This window comes from Typopeltis vanoorti, chromosome 22, assembly GCF_054136105.1.
Source record: "Typopeltis vanoorti isolate ZY-2024b chromosome 22, IOZ_Tvanoo_1.0, whole genome shotgun sequence".
NCBI classification, from domain to species: domain Eukaryota; kingdom Metazoa; phylum Arthropoda; class Arachnida; order Uropygi; family Thelyphonidae; genus Typopeltis; species Typopeltis vanoorti.
Window position 1 is genome coordinate 5,537,188 of NC_143570.1, and position 23,565 is coordinate 5,560,752.

Genomic DNA, 23,565 nt, shown 5'->3' on the forward strand with positions numbered 1-23,565 from the left:
GTCCAGGCCTGTATAAGCTCTCATGTTAGAAAGGAGATCGTCTTAGGGTTCTTAGCTGTCTCTTCCCTCAGTCTACTGTCATGTGAAATCTAATGTCGGTCATCGTAGCATCTAGCATGTGGAGGTCAGTACAAGCCGCCATGGAGAGTTCAAGGAAGAAAGCATTTGTCAAACGGTCGAGGCCACCACATTGCTGAATAATGGAATTCAAAGAAAATCGACGACAAAGACAAAGAAAAATGTTGTGAAAGAAAGAACAGGCATACAGACAGAAGAAAGGACTGTACTGAATGAATATAATGCATGGAATTCAACTCGTTGTGAGTACTTAGAAGCAAACTGCTGTATATAGTAAACGTAAGTTATTATTCATCAAGTAAATGCTTAGCTAGTTAAATGTTTGGTGAATAGGAGTTACTAGTAAATTGTCTTAACTTGTGTTTAGGTTATAAGATAGAAACACTTGTAATTATCTATGACTTGTAACTTCATTGAATCCATGTTCATATGTGGATTGAAATGTGTAAATAAATTTCTTGGTTTAATTAAATGGTTTGTGAAACAACAAATTGAGACTGATGCATCAATGCACTAATCCAAAAACTTATGAACCTACATGTATTTGATGAATGAGAAGCAAGATATTTATAATATGCTAAGTAATAAGTTTAAGCCACGACTGATATAAGGTAAAAGTCAGAGTTAATGGGGAATAATATCTGCTTTGTCTTAGCTCAAGATTCTTACAAACTTGCACTCAACGAGTAGTTTAACTGGTGCTGTTGTTAATCAAATAAATTTGTTGAAAGCCAGAGCATAAAGTAACAGTTAAATATAACTCAAAGGTGCAGACAAAGTAGATGTTAACAGGAATATGTGCATGTGTGCTGGCCAATGTCTATGAAGATCCATTCTTCCTCCATAATGTTTGGTTCTCGGATGAAGCACATTTCCATCTAAGTGGTCATGTAAACAGATGAACAAGCAGGTTTCTTGGTTTCTCAAGACCTGGATTTGTTCAAGAGAAACCTCTTCATAGCAAGGTCACTGCCTGGTGTGCAGTTTCAGGCCATGGATTATTGGGCCCCTACTTTTTTGAAGAGGGTGATGTAACCATAATCTTGAATAGCAAGCACTACATTGAGAATGTGTTGGACGGAGCAACCTGTCACACATCACATGGTTCTAGAGCCTATTTATCAGAAAACTGAACCCGGTAAGCTCATTTTGAGGTTGACAGAATTTCTGTACCCTTCACGTTCTCCTAATCTCATATCACTTGATGTCGTTTGGGGGTACATTGAAGGAATGGGCATTCCACTATGACCTGCTTTCAAACCTTGATGAACTAAGGGCTAAAATTACACAACATATACGGCCGATGTCCCAACCCTTGTTCTCCAAGATGACAGAGAACCTTTGAATGTGCTACTAAACCTACCTTGAAAGACAAGGTGCCCATTTTGAGCACATAATCTACTGTTGTTAATGTTTTATTTGACCAAGATTCCACCCATAGTTGTGGATGTACATGTCCTCATGAAACATATATTTCTTTTTTAATAAACCCATTTACTCCATAACATATATCACTGTAGCCATACTGTATAACACAAAGATAACACTAAAGTTTATTTTTTTTTCTTTTGGAAACTCCTTTGTTATACTTGAGCACAAAAAATTTCATCTCTTCCTTGTTAAAAGCATTTAACTGAAAAAAAAAAAAAAAAAACTATACAATCTTTCTTAACAATTTTATTGGTGCCAGTGCAGAAAACATCAATCCTTACAAATTTCAAAGTTTTTTGGGTTTTTTTTTGCTTTCTCTTCTTTGTAGGTTCACATACTTTGAAACTACTGGCACGATTTGAGCCATTCCTCCCTTGGAGACAAAGAAGAAGAAACGTCATTTTTTGTACATCATTCCTACATCACACTAGCATCATTTCCTGTTCATCATCAGAAATGTCATTGACTCATTTATGGTAGAGGAGAGGAAGATGAAAGATGGCCAGGTGACAGTTCATGTAGTGATGCATGTACAACATTCCTTCCATAAACTGTTATGTTAAACTAGATGGCTGTTGAAAGAGTCCAAATTTTCAATGTCTGATATTTCTAAAACTACAAAAGAGTGACAAATTGTTCTGTTGTTCAGAAGGTAAAGAATTACATGATATAAAAATTTTGAAATTTCCAGGGGAATAATGTTTCCCATGGTATCCTAGCCTGATACCAATAAATATTGTGATTTACAATAGACCATAAGCTATACACATTTCTTTATACAAATAATTATTAAAAAGACAGCCACAAAAGAATGTGGCAGTAGATTTGAGCAGCGCTAAAAAAAGTGTTTTTTAATCAGTATATAGTGTAGCTTTTGTCGCAAATTGTGCTATATTTTTTCAGTGATACAAGTGCCTTTCAGTAGTCTTGCTATTGGAGTTCAGTTGTTGTTTATTGTGTTTATTTTTTGGTTTATTCTTACCTAGAGGGCAAGGTCAGAGTCAGAAGTGTTCGGAGGCAGCAAAGAAGAAAAATATAAGTTTTCGTTATTTAGTATAGTTGTATAGTACAGTTTATACTTATAGCTTATACTTACGTGATATTAGTATAAGCTATACTTATATCATGTAAGTATAGCTCACAGTAGAGGGTATAATATAGTAGAGCGTTTAGTATAGTTGTAATCAGTGGTGAGCTATGGGAAATTTTAACAAAGGGCCCACATCGTCGAGAAAAAAAAAAAAAAAAAAGTCCTAACTTAGCCCTTATAATACTTATATTGTGACTTTGTAGAGCTTCTGACAGATATGATAATTCCTGTAGGATATCAATCGTTAATGCTAGATCTTTTAAAAATTCCAAACTGAGAATTCGGTTTAAAACGCCCTTATACTTATTGTTGGATGCAAAATGCTTGCATAAAGCTGAGTAATTTCTCCACACAGCAAGAGCCATTCATAAACTGCAAGTTTCCCATCGTGGTCCAAACACACAGCCGATCTTTAAAATTTCGATACCAAGGTCTTTTGCAATCGTATTTAATTCTCGTTGATTTTTTGGTGATTGATGATAAAAAGCATATAATTTATCCATAAATATTTCAAAACAATTTATTTCTTTAATGTTTTTTATCGAATTGTGTAATGTAAACGATGAGCGCAATACCAAATCACGATGTTGGGAAATTTTTGTAGAAGTTGGATTGCAACAACTGATTTGTTTCCTAACATTACACCAGCTCCATCAGAACAAAATGCAATGAAATGATTTTTTATATAGTTATCAGAAAAGCCATATAAATTTAAAGTAGCATGTATACATTCCACAGTGGTATTTTCTAGTTCTACAAGATTATTAAACAAGAAGAACAAGGGAATCGCAAATTTGAGAAAAATTTAACAAAGGGCTCGCATGAGCCCCTGCTAGCTCACCACTAGTTGTAACAGTTCCTAGTACTCGGCACTATTTGAATGATGGCGGCAGCCACAGCTCAAATTACTAATAGCATGTCACCAAGAACTCCCCCATTCAAGGACTACATTTTACACAGCAAACTACAGGATTGTGTAGTATGCAGCCCAGCAGTTGGATATGTAGCAGGTGAGAGAGAGAGAGAAAGAGAGATGTGGGAGTACATATATACAGAAAATGTAGGAAATGGGAAGAACTTTGTCAGTTGGAGATTAGTGTAACAGACCTTGTCAGCAATGCATCAGAGGTGGGAGAATACAACCTAGAGAGACAAGTAGTGTGATAGAGGGTGAGGATAACAAGTGAAATATAAATGAAAAAAAAAAAAGTGGTGAGTGTGGAAAGTTTGAATCATTATGAAGTTTTTGGAGATGGTCTTAGCTGGGAGAATGAATGGTGAGTAAGAGTGAGCAGCTTGCAAATGCACTGAAAGAGGTGGAATGTCTCAGGAATGAGTTGGGAAGTGTGAAAGATGACATTAAGTGAATGGAAGTGATGAATGCAAGGTGAATCAGAGTAGGAGTGAGAGAGAGTCATGGGAATGATAGAAGAGGAGAGAACAGAAACAGTAGAAGAGAGGGAACAAGAAGAATGCGAGGGAGTTCTGGAACCAGGGATAGAGATGCCAGGACAGCAAGTAAGTAGGGGAACACAGAGAGAAAGTGTTAGAGGAGGGAGAGAGAGAGAGTTAATGAGGGATACAGGTGAGCAATCAAGGAATAGAGTGGTAAGAGGTGTGATGTATGGAGACTCAATGATCCGTGGTGTGCAAGATAGGATGCCTGAGGAGTGTTTGCCTGGAGAAACAATAGAAAGTGTGGATATGTGGCAAGTAGGCAATATGGCAATTAATGCCATATTGCCTACCTGATATATGGCAATTAAGCAGGGTGAAAGGGTGGATGAGATGATTGTGATGGTGGGCACCAATGACATGAGAGGCAGTGTGAATCAGGTGGTGAGAGATCTGAGATTCATGCTTGAGGTTGTACTGAAGAAAACTCAGAGAGGAGAGAGGAAAGAGTGTGTGTTGTCCAGGTATGATAATGATAAGCTGAGTAGAAGAGTATTAATAATGAATAGCATGGTAGCCAGAATGTGTCAAAAGATAGGCTTGGAATATGTGAATGCTTGGAGGGCATTTGAGGACAAAAAGGAACTGTATGCAAGAGACTGCTTGCATTTGAATGAGAAAGGATGTAGGCATCTGGAGAGTTCGATGTTCTCTGAACGAGTTACAGAGAAACTAGAACTATCAGGGTGGATGGTAGTAGGAGGTGGCCCCTTGTGGGAATAGGTGCTTGGGAGAAGGGGGAATACATCAGGTAATGCTGAGTCAGTGGATAATGATAGGTATAGAAAGAGTGACATTTTTATTCTTTATACTAATGCCAGGAGTATCTGGAATAAAGGAAATAAATTGGTGGCACTGATAGCATCAGCCTATCCGAAGATTATTGGAATCTCTGAGACATGGTTGATGAAAGATGATATAATAACAGGAATAGAAGTAGCAGGGTGCAGCATTTTTCAACAGGATAGGAAGGGAAAATGCAGTGGTGGAGTACTACTTATGATAAGTGATGACTTATGTCCTCTCAGAGTGGAAGCTCTGGATGCCCCATGTTCTGAAGACAGGATATTTAGTGGAGTATTGCTACAAGCCAAGGAGAACAGAGGGTGAGGAACAGGTGTTTAGACAGTTGAGCTTGGCAAGTGCAAGAAGAATAATTGTTATTGGAGATTTTAATTATAGCAGTATAAGTTGCAAAGAGGAAACTGCACAAACAGCTCTGGACACCCCATTGTTAAATCCTGAATGAATTGTTTCTTTAATAAAGAAACAATTCATTCAGGATGTAACAAATATGTTATACCCTGATAAGTTGGAACATAAAATATTTCATCTTATCATTGTATAACAGAGCGAACACACAATAAGAAACATTATACCATGCTTGCCTCTGAGTATAAAAATAATGCATTGTAAATATATCAAATATTTCATACTATGAGAAAACAAATAAGTATGCATTTTGTACCACTCACAAATTGGATAAATAATAATGAAAGTGTAGACCTTTAGCAAAGTTTAATAGAGCATTGTGTACTAAGAGATATAGAATGTTAGCACATGTTCAAGATGGGGGGAGGTGAAGTCCAAAGGTCACGGAGCAGCAACGCGAAGGAGCTGTTCGCCCCAAGCAATCACGTGCCGTCAGCGCACTCGGGATATAGCGGAGAAAGCTGGATGCCGTGATGTGAACCCACATGAGTGCATTGGGTGGACATCGCGGAATGCGAAAATCGCTGAGAAAGAAAGGTGAAAATATAAGGGTCTAGCACTCCTGAAAAGAGGCTTTTTGTTCCTGGATCTCCTGGTGTTTGTCTCGCGGTGTCGTGAGCAGGTGAAGGGTGGCAGTGCCTCCATTCCGGAGGGTTTCAATAGAGGCAGCTGCGGAACTAGATGTAGTATCTCCATGGAAGGAATAAGCCCGGCCGTCAATAGAAAGCCAGATTGGAGCACATGGACATTTCGTCTAAGAAGAAGCAGATTCCGGTAGGCCTTTAACGTGATGCACCAAGGAGAGATAAGTAGACTTTATGTATATTTTGTTGATTGTGAATGAATGATCTGTGCCACATTGTTAAACCAGAGGAAGGAACATTAATGATAATAATTAGGACTGAACTGCAGTGATCTAGAGAGGGTTACCTTAAAATCTTGCCGTCTCCTATTGTGATAGAGTTACATAATATGTTCTAGGAGGTTAAGAATATGTTTAAAGTAAGGAATTGCTATCAATGAAGGGATTGTAAAAGATATAAATGCTATCTTGTGTGGTTTGATTGAACTACTAAAAAAATAAAGAGTTACTGTGATAATCATGCATGATTAAGGTATTTAAGGGAAAATATAAGAAATCTTACTTCGGAGATTTACAGTTTAATCAGTTTGAGTATACTTATATTATTGTATTGTTCTAATTCTATCCTGACTGTCAGGAACTCCCTTAAAGTGGGAATTAAGCTTATTGTATTGTATGTACACATTTATGATATTGAATAAATCTTACTTTTGTACCCAACTAAGACTATCTGTGATTTCTGGAATCCAATGCACCGCTTATAAAAAAGTACTACGAACCTAGGTGGGAGACTAGAATAAGAATAGATTTTGGCCACCTCTGCATAATTACGTGGTATCACTTAAGTACTGTCTTGAGATCACCTCTTGATTGACAATATTGTTTAATCTAAAAGTGCTAAGTGGCTCAGCGAAATATACATTTCTTAGTATTTTACGAGGGGTTGATCTCAGACAATCTGATACTCTGGTATTGGCTCGATCTCGAGACAATTCGTTTGTCCCCCAGATGTACCATGTGATACCCGAATGAGATTTTAACGGGGATTTGACCCAAAGACCAAAGGATAGATATATGAGTAGAAAGTACGACATAACACCATGTCCTGAAGACAGCATATTTAGTGGAGTATTGCTACAAGCCAAGGAGCACAAAGGGTGAGGAACAGGAAATGTTTAGACAGTTGAACTTGGCAAGTGCAAGAAGAATAATTGTTATGGGAGATTTTAACTATGGAATAATTGTTATTGGAGATTTTAACTATGGCAGTATAAATTGCAAAGAGGAAACTGCATGTAGTAATAAGGGAATGGAATTTCTAGAATGCTTGAGAGATAAATGTCTTAGGCAACATGTAGTAGAAGGAACATGAGGTTCAAGAGTTTTGGATTTGGTCAAAGAATCAGAAGAGCTGATTATAACTGAGATGGCATCTCTGCCCCCAAGTTGGAGAGAATGACCATGTGGTCTTGACTTGGAAGATCAATAAACATGCAGGAGTATCAAAAGAGAAGGGAATGTATGTGGAATTATAAGGCAGATGATTATAATAGTCTTAGATATCAACTTGGGGGCAGTTCCATGGAGGGAGGAATTGGAAGGAAGAGATATCATTAGTGCTTGGGAAATTGTGAATGAATATTTGTTAGCAGCAATAGCAAAAAACTCTGTCATGGGATCATGAGGGGATCTCATGCCAGTCCCAAGCCTGGATAAAGGAGGAGGGTCGGTCAGATGAGTGTCGATGCTATGACCGTAAAGAAAAAAAACAACTGTTATCCGATGCCTATACAATCAACAGCTACAACATGCTGGCTCGGGCATCGCCCGGATAAACAAGGCCCGTGATACCAATCGAGCGATCGGGGTTGGATCGAAAAGTGGGATACCAAAAGGAAACAGAAACTGAAACTAACAGAACTGTTATCAGTAGGAATGTGGAATGTGCGGACAGTCTGGATGTCAGTATTTTCTATTCTTTTCAAAGGAGAAGATAGCATCTTACATTACAAAATAGATGTTTCCTAAAATGCTTGACCGAAACAAACAATCCCAAAGGTGATAACCCAACAACCAAAGTCTTACAGGCAGGGTGCTAGTCTAAAGAAAATTATTATTATTAAGTGACACCTCCAAGGAGTCCAAAGAATCATAGAAGGAGGGTCACCTATTATACAACTCTCCGTCTCCACCACACAATTGACTGACTACGGCGAACTGCATCACCAACACCATCTACTACCCACTACCACCATTTTCAGAGACAATTTCAATATTTTCAGAGACAATCACAAACATCCATGCCCATGGTGGGATTTGAATCACCAACCTTTTGGCTGGAGAGCAGATACTTTAACGATTCGGCCAACCAGGCCAGCACCAAAATTCACCAAAACAAACCAATAGCTATAACAAACTATTCCTGTGGTCCTTATGAGTTTGCAATTCAGAGAGTCAACTGTAATAATGATAGTTTCTGAATTTAAAAATATCTATTTTTAATTTTTGTTATTCTTTTGTCTCATGATCTACATTAATTCCATCAAAATAATAACCTAGATACAGATTTTATTTCAGACATTTAAATTATATTTTCTAGTTACATTAGCCAGGTTAATTGAGATGAATTCGTTACTGCTACTTACAGAAGATATAGAACCATGTACTGTTATCAGATAATAAGGCTTAACAGAAGAAAAGGATAACAAATTGACAGGAAGTCCTAAGGAAAAGAAATAGATAAACATTATTAACCAAATACTGATTTATTACTGAATATAACACTCTAATTTGATATTTACATTAAAACACTTACTGTATCTGCTGTAGCCGAAGGGCAAGTTTTGAAAAATTTTATTTAATACAGAATAAAGTTACTTTTCTTCACAGAGTATTTATTTATTTATTCTTTTGAAAATAAATACAAGGGTGGTCTGAAAAGTTCTCGGCCTCGACCATAGATGGCAACACTATCAGCAAGATTTTTTTTTCTAAGTTGGTAGTACATCTGTGATAAGCATCCATGTGAAATTCCAAGTCATTCTATCAACTAGTCTGTTTTATACAGTTGTCTGAAGGAAAAGTGTTGTCTTTATCCCTTGAAATGGATAAAATTCAGTATCGTGCGGTTATAAAATTCTTTGTAAAAGCAGGTTTAACGGCAAAAGAAATTCATTCGAAGTTCATAATAGTTTATGGGTACTCTTCACCTTCATTTTCGACAATTAAGAATGGGCTGCTGAGGTTAAACATGGCCGTACCAGCCTTGAAGATGATCCACATGAAGGATGTCCAAGAAGTGTAACAACACCAGAAATCATTGTTCAAGTGCACGATATGGTATTGGATGATCAGCGAGTCAAAGTGCATGAAACTGCTGAGACTATAGGTATTTCAAAAGAATGTGTAGGATATATTTTGCATGAAGAATTGCAAATGAAAAAGCTTTGCGCAAGATGGGTGTCGTGCTTGCTCACAGTAGATCAAAAACGCACTAGCATGAAAATCTCTGAACAGTGTTTGGAGCGTTTTAACAAGAATAAAACTGATTTTGTGCATAGATTTATTACTATGGATGAGACTTGGATTCACCATTACACACGAGAATTCAAACAGCAGTCAAAACAGTGGACAGAAGCTGGCTGTTCAGTACCAAAGAAGACAAAGTTGGTTCCATCAGCAGGAAAGGTCATGGCATCAGTGTTTTAGGATGTTAAAGGCATTTTGTTTATTAATTATCTTGAAAATAGTAAAACAATAACCAAGGAATATTATTCCGATCTTTAAACCAGACTAGACAAAAAAATTCGTGAGAAAAGATCCGGTTTGCAGAAGAAAAAAATCATCTTTCATCAGGACAATGCACCTGCTCACAAAGGTGTTTTGGCAATAGGAAAATTAAGGAATCTGCACTATGAATTGTTGGAACATCCACCCTATTCCACAGATTTGGTTCCCTCTGACTTCTATCTCTTTCCAAAACTAAAACTCTTCCTCACTGGTTAGCGTTTTTCTTTGAATTAAGAGGTGACTGCAGTTGTAGAGGAGATATTTTGCAGATCTTACTGAGAACCACTACAGGGAAGGGATAATGGTGCCGGAGCATTGCTGGAATAAATGTATTAGTCTTAAGGGAGATTATGTTGAAAAATAAAAATCATTTTGAAATTATAAATTCGCTTTTTTCATTGTTAGGCCGGAGAACTTTTCAGACCACTCTCGTATACTGGAAGTATGGGTGCTGAGAAGTTAAAACTCTCAACATCTGTAAAGAAAACTGAACATTGCCAACAATAAATGAGAGATGCTAATCTTAGTATCATATATTTGAGAGTGGATATCAATGAAAACTTATCAATAAAGCAATTTAAAAATAAATAAATAAAATGGACATTTTATCTCTCTTTAAAAAATTATGATTTTGATTTCAAAGTAAGGACCCATTTATAAGTTATATTAACTTTCAATAAAAACTACTGCAGATGCCATGTCTTTTAAGCATAGCTAATGCTGCTTTAATATCACTTTCGTAACTCCTTTACAATTTTTTTAATGTAAACATCAGGTGAGTAGTACATAGGTTGAACAGCTTAAGCAATGTGAATTTTTCAAGAATTACTGAGTTCAAAGCAGTTCTGCTAGATGTGTAATCTTTGATCAACACCGAGAAAAGCAAATATACATAATCTTCAGATATGTCTTTTAAGTATAGCTACTACTGTGACATCACTTTCATAACTCTTTTGGAAATTATATTTTCTAATGTAAACATTAGAAAATGTAAATGAATGAAATAAGATACTCGCTGATGTTTACTATGTAAACATAGTAGAGTGGAGAGTAGAAGCTTTTCAGTAGCAGAGAACAGAATGATGAGAAAAAGAGTAAAACGTGAGGATACACAATTAGTGTACAAGTACTGGTAAGCAAGTGATAATTACTTGATAGTAGGTAATGAAAGAGTTGAAAGCAGAGTTGAGGTTAAGATGGGAGATAAAAGTGTATGCAGAATAAGATTAGATAAAGGGTGATGGAAGAGTACAAAAAATCAACTGAAAAGACAATGAGGAAAAAACAGATAATAAATTTTTTAGCAGTGGAATGGAAGTGTACAGATATTATTAAGAGTTAGTGAATGAGAGGGTGCACAATATTTGTTTTCCAAGAAGTAAAAGGATAAGTCAAATGAGCCTTTGAATATGAGTGGCAAACAAACAGGAGAGTTGGCAGTTTGTAGGAACAAATGATTTGGATCAATTAGAGATTAAAAAAAAAAAAATGTGAGAACTGATACCAGAAGGTCCTAAGAGAAGAAAGAAAGAAAGATGAGAGAGAATGTGCTACTACCTATTATAGTAATGGGTTCATGTGGTAACCAAAGAAATTAGTCATGTTGTTAGAGCCACATAAAGAGAAAGGAGTGCAGTTTATTAATGTGTGGGATGAATCTGAGACATAGATAGCACTGCATGAACATGGCGGACTGCGCACTGGAATGGGTGTGTGATAGCTGAAAGGCTAATGATAAGATATGAGAAAGCTAAAGGTAAATGAGAAATCTCCAAGGAAAGAAAAAATATGAAAGAACAGGACAGCAAGATAGATGAGTGGAAGGAGTAGTATGAACAGAGCATGATAGTAAGAAGAGTGAAAGATGAAAATGAGACAAAAGGCATACAATATGGACAAGAGAGAAAGAGAAGGGAAGAGAGTTGATGAACAAAAGAAGCAGTAGGGAATGTATGCATGAGGGTTATCAACATGATGATGAGGGTGGCTCAGGATGCATGGATCAGTTCGGGACTGGCAAAACCAAAATGGTTGTGATAAAGGGAAGGAGTGATAGATGAGAAGAAACATGGGGTTTGGAGATTGGTGAGTGCTCAGAGATTGAAAATTGAATTACTATATTTATTTATGAATGGAAGAAATATCAGGAATAAATGGGAGGGAAGGGGGGAAAAAGCCTTATAAACTATACAAGCTCATCCAAAGTAGGCTTTGGATCTCCCCCCCCCCTTTTTTTTTTTTCGAAAAGTCCTAGGTTTGAATTCCATCTAAGATATGAAGAACCTTTATCAGAGCTTTTTAAAAAAGTGAGTTAGCAGGTTTCATGTGGAAATCACAAGGTTTTGCCTCACAGAAAAAACCTTATATCATGATTTTTTCATCCCACAACTGGGAAAACTAACTAGGAAAAAGAACACACACTATTTACAATAAAAATATATATCTAAGCAAAGACCTAACCATTACCTTATCCTAAAATTATGATTATGAAAGCTAATCTTCACGGGCCAGTAAATACTGACAATATATATATATATATATACACATATAAAGAGAGGGCGTCAAGGCTATTTGTTATTTGTTCTAGTGATGGAGCCCTTGCTGTAGAACCTTTGTCCACACCTTTTTTTTTTTTTTTTGGCCAATGACCATGATTCCTACAAAATAGATAAAATTTGGATCAATTAGAGATTTAAAAAAAAAAAAAAATGTGAGAATTGATACCAGAAGGTCCTAAGAGAAGAAAGAAAGAAAGATAAGAGAGAATGTGCTACTACCTATGAGAGCAATGAGTTCATGTGGTAACCAAAGAAATGAGTTATGCTGATAGACCACATGAAGAGAAAGGAGTACAGTTTGTACTGCAAATCGCCCTACTTGCCCCCTCCTCAAACACACAAGATCAAAGCACCTCTATTCCTACCCCATACCATATTTTTTGAATAACGGCTTCACACAAGTAAGAGAAAGCTAAATATAATTTATTACTCCTCTAAATTTCACTCAATATATCATGAACTTCTTTCAGGGAGAAGACAAAAACTGGTAACAATATTTAAGTTCTATATACAAAAATGAGCCTACTGCATGCATATAATATCATGTGCCTCAGTCACAACTGTCCAGTAGGAGAAAACACTATTAGAGTTCAGAGACATGAGAGTAGACATATAATTAATTAATTTTAAAATAATAAATAAATAAAAATTGAAAAAATTGAAAAAAAAAAATAAAGAGAGAGAGGTATGGGAATGCTAGAAGAGGAGAGAATGGAAACAGTAGAAGAGAGGGAGGGAGAGAGAGTTATGGGAATGATAGAGGAGTGGAGAATGGAAACAGTAAGAGAGAGGAAATGAGAAGAATGCGAGGGAGTTCTGGAACAAGGGACAGAGTGATGCGAGGACAGCAGGTAAGTATTGGAACACAGAGAGAAAGGGTTAGAGGAGAGAGAGTGAGGGATGCAGGTGAGCAATCAATGAACAGAGTAGTTAGAGGTGTGATGTATGGAGACTCGATGATCTCTGGTGTGCAAGATAGGATGTCGGAGGTGTGTTTGCCTGAAGGGATGATAGAAAATGTGGCTATAGCAATTAAGAGGAGTGAAAGGATGGATGAAATGATGCTGGGCACGAATGACTTGAGAGGCAGTGTGAATTGAGCGGCGAGAGATCTGAGATTCTTGCTTGAAGTTATGCAAAAGAAAATGCAAAGAGGGAAGACTGTGTGTGTGTGCTGCCCAGTGTCAGAAGAGAGGATTGGAATACGTGGATGCTTGGAGGGCATTTGAGGACAGCAGAAAACTGTATACGAGAGACTGCTTGCATTTGAATGAGAAAGGACGAAGGCATCTAGAAAGATTGCTGTTTTCTGAGAGAAACTAGAATTTCCAGAGTAGATGGTAGCAGAGGTGGCCTCTTGTGGGAATGGGTGCTTGGGGGACGACATCAGGTAACATTGAGCCCAGGGGGGGGGTCGAGAGGGGACAATGATAGGTATAGAATCAGTGACATTTTTATGGGCTATACCCGTATTTCTCAAGATGTGGTCTGTGAGGATGGGACAGGTGGTCTGCAGGCAGACTTAAATTAATTAAATAAATATATATATTTTTAATTATCCAAACAAAACAAATTAAAATTGAATAAGTAAGTAAAAATTACTGTGTTATAAAATGTGAGCAAATTACTGAGGCATGATCTACCCTCACAAAACCATGCTGTCCCCCATACAGTATCCAATTTTCATCTATCCAATCCAGTATTTCCCTCTCGACTATTTTCTCCAAAACCTTGACAACGATTCCTGATATATTGATCTTTCGGTAATTTACAACAGCAGTCTTGGAGCCTCCTTTATGCAGTGGAACTATTTTCCCTTCTTTCCACCCCCTTGGGACTAACCCAGACCCAAGACTCAAATTAAACGAAATGGTCAAGGGCACTGACAATTCTTTACCCGCTTCAAGTATGACACGAGCTGGTATACCATCCAATTCCACAGATGTATTGACACTGAGGTTTTGTAATAGACTATTCACCTCCACTTCATTCACCATAATTCCCGTATAAGCTGTTGGTTCTTTCATTCCTGCAATGTTACCACCTGGATGATATACTCTTGCAAAGTGCTCACTCAGTAATTCTGCTATATCAACTGATTTGGTTACCTCCCTACCATCAGCATTCTTTAAAATCATTCTGCCGTATACATTTTTTCTTTTACTTGCAACATATCGAAAAAACTGTTTGGGATTCTCTTTAGCCTGCATGGCTAATGTTCTTTCATAATCCGCTTTTGCTTTTCTTACTACACTCGTTACCCTTCTAGCCTGCGCTTTATACCGTTCATGTGCCTGCCGATCACCTTTCTCCTTAAATTCCCTCCAGAGTTGTTTCTTTTTTTTTGCAGCTCAAGATTAATGGTGTTATTCATCAATATACACGTATACAATAGAGTATACATTTAACCCCTACGTGATTTATTATTTGGACTCTAGGTATACAGTCAGCCATTGCCTCCTGCAAACACTTCGTAACCATCTCCCATGCACTATCAACATCCCAGCCCTTGCAGTTTTGCATGCCATGGCACTGAACCAATCTAACTCCTAAGCTTGTCATACTTACCAGCCTGATAATTCACATGTACCCTGTCTTAATTGTAAATTCCACACCTTTAGCCACCTCAAAAGTCAAGACCCTATGATCACTCTCACCAATTGGTGGAAACGTGGTCATATTCATTATGGCCTAATTCTTAGATGCAATTACTAGGTCAAGCACTCTCTGACCCCTAGTATTTTCTATTACATGCTGTTGCAGATAGTTATCTCTTAATAACCACATAGAATCCAATTCTTTCCTCCCATGTGTCCTCTCCTCCTTCCAATCAATGTTATCATAGTTGAAATCTCCCATAATAATTCCCTCCTTCCATTCATTTCTTCTATTTGCTTATGCATACTATCTCCACCATCTATTCCATCACCTGGTCTATAGCAGCACCCAACTGTATATTTTGTTCTGCTAGCCTGAATCTCACACCAAATAGCCTCAAATGTGCTCTTTTCTCTATCCTGCAGTTCAACTTCTATTCTCCTTGGCTGCATCTCATCAGCTATCATCAATAACACTCCTCCCTCCATTTTATTCTCCCTGTCACTCCTGAACACACTATACCCCCTCACATTCAATCTTGCTAGCTATATCATCTTCTGTCAGCCATGTTTCACTAATGCCAATAACTTGTGGTCTGGAAGTGCCAATCAAGGCCAAAAATTCTTCCTTCTTGTTTCTAATACTTCTGGCATTAGTATACATGAATTGCAGAAGCCCATTTTTCCCATCCCTATTTTGATGTCTTATACTAGCTATCCCATTCTGATTTGTATGGCCTTTGTACTCACTCGGGCATATTACACACATTCATACACTCAATTATCTCCCTAAAGTCTGCATATCTACTCCTCCCCCCACACTTAGTAACTCTAGTTTCCCTGATTCTGCACATCCACTTCATTCAATAACACATTTTCAAGTCTCTGTACACCAAATCTATTCAAATGCAAACCATATCATCGTCGCTTAAGTCATTATCCATAAGCAATTCGGCTACATCATTCTGGCTAAATGTATCAAAACTTCCACCAGTTTCATCTGCCAAAGTAATGATTTCTGCTGATAATGTAGGTGTTTGAATGGTTGCATTGTTTGCAACACATCCAGGCCAAGCTGCTTTCCAGCAGGCATTTAAAGTTTGTGGTCTTTTTTCAGTGATAACATATGCAACATGATTTAAGCAGTCCGAAATAGAAAAATTTTTCCAAACATCAGTTATGTTACTGTTAATGATTCGTTTTCTAGTTTATCTAAAATAAATTGAAAAGTGTGCTTAATGTAATATTTTTTAAAAGTAGCAATTATGCCTTGATCTAATGGCTGAATAATGCTTGTTGTATTCGGTGGAAAAAACACTACCTGTGGAAATATAACAAGATTCTCTTTCAGATAGTTTTATATCAAATGCAAGGATGCATATTACTCTATTCTAAGTCATCATCTACACGAATCACATTATGAATTGACATTAACCGCCCAACCAGCCTTGACATATATACCTCAAGGTTGCCATTGATGTGACCTGCCCATTCAAATTGCAATGTCAATGATATTCCATTGAAATAGCATGAATACAATGCACATGGATATTTCAGTGATGAAACCAGATATCAAAATCAAATATATTCATAACTCAGTACTTTATGCATACGTTGTACTCATAAAATACTTCAAGCCTTTAGGACTATTTAACTGCATTGGATAACTACTGTAACAAATTTAGTAGTAGGAAAATCAACATGAAAAGACGAAACTATCAAAACAGAGTGTGGCAAACATCAACTGTATTCTCACTAGAGGACCTGCAGAACAAGTAAAATGTTTTCCAATATATGGAAATATGAGGGTCATTTCAAGTTCTGCACACTGTACTCCTGTTATTAAAACGAACATTTATTAAACAAAATACATGTACAGGTATCAAGACACTTCAACAAAAACCACAACAATAGCACTGAATCATAGTCATCATCATGCATATCAAGGATTTAGGCCTAGTGTGGCCTGTTCTGGCCTTAGAAGTCATTGAATCGTTTAAGAGGTCGTGCTGGTTTTCTTTTTCCTAATGGCTTGTACTTTAAGGCTTGTTTTGGTAATCTTCCTATTTTCAATCTTTGAACGTGTTCCATTCATTTATGTTTATATTTTTTAATTTTTTCTATTACTGATTCTTGGTTTAATTCTTTCATAATTTCTTTGTTTCTTTTGTGATCAAATTATTATTATTATGTGACATCTCCAAGGAGTCCAAAGACTCATTGAGGGAGGGCACCTACTCTTCAACTCTCTGTCTCCACCACTCAATCCACTAACTACAGCAAACCGCATCATCATCTACACCAATGCCATCTACTGCCCACCACCACCACCAGTATTTTCACAAACATCCAAGCCCATAGTGGGATTTTCGAATCCACAGCCTTTTGGCTGGAGAGTGGATACTCTAACCATTCAGCCAACCAGTCTAGGTAGTGGCCCTTCCCATAATGCCTAGCATTATACATGTCCAAAAGTGGGAGGGGGAGAGTGCTTTACATTATGGGACTAATACATGATATGAAGTCATTAGTCTCTATATAGAAGTAACCCAACTGTGAAGATAACTCATGCACACCTTGTTTGCTTATGCTTGAATAAAGGCTTAAACCAAGAATACAACTTCCTGGCATCTTTAATTTATACTATAACCAACTAAAAAAAACTTTTCAAAGTGTGTGTGTAACATTTTTTTAAAAAAATTCAAGTTCATCCCTAATTATCTCAACACATGAATCAGTCTGACCATTTTATTAGAACTTTCTTCTAAATAGAATGTTGACACACTATTTTTATGGTGGTAGCCATGATATGTGGCCCAAGAGTGAGTATATGTGTGTGTTTGTATATCTAATGAATATTTATTTCTGTTCAAGTGGAGTAATCCTACCAGTAAAATGGAGCTTATCTAATATTAAAGTTCATGCTTAACATGTTCAAATGGACTGTGTAATACTTTGATCTCAAATACATTTAAGAGAAATAATTATGTCCCTTGGGAAAAAAAAAAAAAAAAAAACACTTCATCTTAAATTAAGGTTAGTCTTTGGCTCTTGAAAGTTAAAGCAGAATGTTTAACTTGAGTATTGATACTTGGCGGTAATATTGAAGTACATAGTGGTTTAATTAACCTTTATGTTGTGGCAATGATAAAGCCGCCATTTTGGAATAACAAACTATAATTAATGAATACTCCAATATTTTACCTTTATCATGAAAGTATCTTTAGGCAAGCAAAGGGAAATGACAAATAACAGACTGTATATACTGCATAACTATATAGGCAGCCTTCAGACAATTGTTTATAATTTAGGAAATGTTGTAGAGCTATAATGAATTCCAAAAAAAATCTTTCACTAATAAGTGGTATATTATTATTACCCCAAGACCTCATTAGAGTCAAAGACTCATCTGGGAAGTCCTTTTATCACACACACATCTCATCATACCGAGCCTTAAACACACTCAAACTCCTTGCAGCCACCACATTCTCAGGCAAGACATTCCAATCATTCACAACTCTGCACGAAAAAAACCTGCCTCTCACTCCCCTACTCACACCCTCTTTATACAGTTTCCAGGGATGACTTCTGGTTCTCCCCTGATCTCCCACAATTCTCTGTAGAACTTCTCCAGCATTGATCTTATAACAACCCGTTACCAACTTGTAGGTCTCTATCATATCTACCCTCTTCCTCCTCTCCACCAGACTCTGCAAATTACATCTTCTCAATCTTTCCTCATACTCAACAAATAGAGTATACTTTGCAGTTTTTCTCATAAACTTAATTTCTGCTGTTATTAATCTTTGTTTGTCTTTTTGTTTTATTGTCCAGATTTCGCTTCCATACAATAAGACTGGTAGGGCTAATGTATTGTATACTTTTAGTCTGGTTTGTTTTTGAACTAGGTTTGGTTTAAATATAGCGTTAATTACACCTGTTATTTTTAAATATTTTGCAATTTTTACGTTTATATCTTTATCAATTTCATATGTGATCATACATCGTTAAACGAATTCACCTGTTCTAAGATCTTGTTATCTATTACTATCTTAGTTCTTGCTTGATCTTGTCCTTTAAAGGCCATAGTTTTTGATTTTTCTGTTGATATTATCATATTGTAATCTTTGGCTATCTCATTTAGATCTAAAATAGTTTTCTGTAAGTAATCTTCAGAATTTGTAATTATTATTTGGTCATCGGCAAAAAGGAGAGTGTTTAAGTAGCAGAAAGTTTAATACCTTGATGGGAATTTTTATTCCATTTTATTATTATTTCATTTAGGTAAATATTAAAAACGTTGCTGATGTTGGATTCTGATTATATAGAGATTGGAGTAATTATTATTTGTATCAGAATCCAACATGATCTTCCATCACATAGGCTAGACTTGTAAATATTATTTAATGTAAACAACTTATTTTACAATTTAATATTCATATACCTACCTTTAATTTTATCTAATATTTAATTATTTAATCAAGAATATATGTATTAATAGTAGAAAAACTCTGTGTTAAAATATTATCAAGCTATTTAGCTTATTTCTATGTTAATATAGAATTTATATTTGATAATTTAACTGCACATTAATTGAAATGTAAATATTCTCTATTTATTCCTATTTGTAGAAATTTAACGTTATGTAATAGCTCAATTTTATTATGTTTTGTTTTGTTGTCATGGAGATGCATGTAAGTAAGCAGCACGTTTTTGGAACACCACGTGAGGAGAAAGCTTATTGAAAAGAGTTTTAGTTAAAGAAATCATGAGAACAATTTAGGCAGGAAGAACAGATATATATAAGCGATGAACGCTGAAATTATAGGGAATAAGGAAACAGAGAGAGAGAGAGGATTGGCATTAGGTTGGAATCGGAGCATTCGGGAATCACAGTGCGATAATAGAGAGTCGGCAAGTCACTCAAGCAGCTAATTAAAGTCTACTAGTTGAGAGGCGGTTAGCTAATAAGTTGTAAAATAACAATTATAGCTACGGAAGACAGCTGAATGACTACTAAATGGACTAGCGATACTTGAGTTGAGATTTAAATTCAGGGCCGACCTTTCAAGGACATACAGAACCTTGAAGCAAAGCACAGAGTTATTAGCGAATAGTAGAGGCTGTAAGTTGAAATTTACCGTTAGCTGTGCTTAGAAATATATTGCCTAAAGAATTAAATAAATGCAGGAAGAATTAACAGCTGTGCATATAAAACCTCAAGTTAAGGAATTATTGTGTATTGCCTTATTTCATGAGTGATCAGTAGTACTTTATGCAACAACGTTTGTTTATGTGTGTTTATTGTGACCGATGATTAATTCAGTTATTGCTTAGAAGATTTATTTTAATGAGTGCCGTATACTGCTCAAAGTGTCTACAGTTATAAAGAAATGTTTGTGTGTGAGTTTATGAAGAAAGAAGATTATCAGTAAGGTTATTCCAACCATTAAGATTTCTAAACAGAGAAGTGTGTGAGTTTCATCCTAGAATTTCCTTATATTAACAGTAATTATTGGTGAGAATTAACTGAAGCGTAAAATTAAAAGTGTTTGTTTGTGAAGAGGTGTTACTGCAATTTTATTGTATTTGGAACTTAAGGAACTGTGAGAAAACTGTAATAGAGATAGCAGAATTACCATTGTATGACTGTATTGTCAGGAAGGCTGAAGTGTTTCTAATAACTTAATTAGTGATTTGAAGTTAAGTGTAAAATTTGTGATTTTAAAATTAAATGTTTGTTTTTGTTAATCAAAAGTTGTATTTTGCCTGAATCTCTTTTACTGCACCATTCATAAAATATTCGAACCAAAGCGGGAGTGATAAATAAGTTAAATATACTCAGCCAGTACATATAATATTAACACCTAAAAGGAGAGATAGTTGTGAGTTGGTTTATCTTCAATTCTTGAACTAATTCAGATATAAAGTGGCGCAGTCTTTAAATATAAATTTTCTTTATATTTGAATTAGAAATCAACTAGCAACCTTCTATTTTGTTTAAGAACATCATAGTAAATAACATGTCGGATCCAAGGTATAGATTAAGACGAAGTGGGATCCAACACTGAGTCATAGTGCATGATTCTATGCACTATGGCCACTGAACCTAATTCACATCATAAGAAGCAAATCCTCACATCCAAATTTTATGCTGAAAAATCCATGTACACATAACAATGTCCATCATATTGGAAGAGCATATAGCATGACATCACTTCATGGTCCAGGTTCAGTAGGCCTTGGCCATTGTCTTAGTCAAAGATGTCTTCTCATGGAGGAATCAGCAGTTGGCAGTGTTGGCTAGTGTCAATCCATGGATAGTGTTTATTTATTAACTAGCTTTCTCAAGATTCATCAGCAAATTGTCAGTCAGATTTTAGGCTTATCTGGTCATATCTTGTGCTCATAATATCATTTTTGGTCTATCATTTCTTCAAAAAATTGTCAATACTGGATCTGAGAATGCTTAATTGCTACATAATAGTGGGCATGTATTGCTACAATATGTAGCAATACATGCTGTTAGACTGCATGACTTCTGAGTGAACTGGTGATCTATTTTACAGACCAGAGAATTTGCATGTCGCATCCATTCCCATGTGATAAGAAGGATGTTTCCATGACTTCTGGTAAGACAGTGTAACCTACTATCATCACTTGCTGATGTATATCCTCAAGTGTTGCACTGGATGTTGTGATATCTAACACAATTAATATTTCATGACTAGTTTCTGATGAACAATCCTACATAAACAATAAGGAATGCAGAGAATCAATTTAGGTCATTTTGATCCACTGTCCAATCTTCACTTTCTCATGGTATGCAACATTATTAGGTATCCACATGGATGATGAACAAATAAGAATAGACTGTCACTTTAGGAGTTAGTCAACCAAACTGTATTCTATATTGGTTGAAATCTCATATGTGCATATACATTATTATGATATATTTCTTGAGGTATCATATTCCTGCTAATAATGATGTCTCCTGTTTCCCCTCCCCTCCCCCATGTTTTCCTGCCAATTTCTAGAAATAATTTTTTTTAATCAAATAAATCTGATATTTCATCCAGTAATGCCCTAATTTCTAATAATCAGTTTAAATTGCCTTACCTGGACAAAGAGGAATTGAATCTAAAACAAAATATCCTTTACTGAAAGAAATTATGCTTGGAGAATCAATTAGCTTCTGTGGACCAATTTCAAACAACTCTTCTGCTAAGAGAACCAGCAGCATCTTTCAGGGTAGGAGGAAAGAAAGAGAGAGAAGGGAAAAAAAGTAAACATGAACAAGAGAAAACTATAATTATCAAATAAAAGAAAATTAAAGTATATTTATTTATGTTATATATTGGCATAGAGAATCATGAACTCATTGAGGAGGGCACTTTGTAGGTCAAATGCCTAAATGCTTATATCTCTTCTTGAAAATGTTTACTGAAGACCCACTTACAAGCCCACTGACAGGCTATACCATTCACTAACTGCACACCCTGTAAATATATATATATATATATATATAACTACACACCCTGTAAATATATATATGGCATCATGTGCCCATTCCGGATGGGTGCGCTGTCTTGGCTTACACAACCCACGTTACAAAATTCACATCAGTTTGACCGCATGATTGCATTTTTATCAATGTATGAAAGTTTTAAGAGTGTACAGCACATCAGTGCTCATCTTAATTGGTCTAATGCAATTAATTGTAGGATAACTTTGAATATTTTAATTTATCAATTAATTCTAACCAAATCTGCACAGAGTGGGGGACAATGTGATTGTTTTAAGATGCTGTATATTAGAAAACAATAATGAAGGAGAATGCTATATTTAGTTGATATATTTGAATTCTTCAAAGGTGTAAAATCTGAAAGAGGAGGACGAGGCTTATCTCCTTCAACTACAATATTGTTTTCCATTGTAAATATGTCAGTTCCTTTAGACCAGCTGTTTTGCTTTGGAGTTCATGGATACGAATCTGTAATTCATTTGCAGTTGAAGTAAAGATAACCATGTCATCTGCAAAGTGTAAATGAAATATTCCAACTTCAAATCAAGAAGTTTGAATATTTCTTCTAGGCACACTGAGAATAATTTTGGAGATATTGTGTCACCCTGTCTTATACCTCTTTGTATTTCTATAGTAGAGATGTTTCCATTGAAATGAATTGCTGCTGTGGTATTGGTGTATGCTGATTTCGTGGTCCTGATGTATGGCTCCTCCACATGTTGGTTTCATAATGCTTTAAGTATTCAAAGGCTTTCTCATAATCAATAAAACCAAGACATAGCGGTATCTGATATTCATTGCACCAGTCAATAATTTGTCATACAACTTGAATATGATCCATTGTACTAAAGTCACTTCATATATATATATATATATATATATATATATGTAGAAAGTATTTTACCTTGGGTATAAAATGTTAAAGATACCAAGCTATTTTAAACCTGGTTTTACTCCATGGAGTAAAATTCCTATTTAAATCTTATAAAAATCTTATTTAAAATTAAAATTCTTATTTAAATTCTTATAAAAATCTTATTTACATCTATATCTCCTCCAGAGATATAGATGTAAATAAGATTTTTTTTTACCTTGGGAATAATGTATATTAGGGTTACCAAGTAATTTTATAAACTTGGTTATTTTACTCCTAATCCCAAGTAAGCAAACAGTTAAGTTTGCGCCTGAAACGTAGTTCAAGTCTAAAGGTGGTGCAACACCAGGGCAACTCATTGTAAAGGTGGGTA

General features: G+C 35.8%; 1 protein-coding gene across 1 annotated transcript in view; it reads right to left on the bottom strand.

The window, feature by feature from the left end:
- The window catches only part of LOC150094129 (uncharacterized), a 244,865-nt gene that overhangs the window by 23,007 nt on the left and 198,293 nt on the right, over positions 1 to 23,565 (bottom strand). The window contains exons 12-13 of the mRNA XM_090412408.1: positions 21,913 to 22,036; positions 8,495 to 8,571 (exon numbers count right to left, since the gene is read on the bottom strand). Coding sequence (XP_090268534.1) covers positions 8,495 to 8,571; positions 21,913 to 22,036 — 201 coding nt within the window. The remainder of the gene's footprint in view (positions 1 to 8,494; positions 8,572 to 21,912; positions 22,037 to 23,565) is intronic.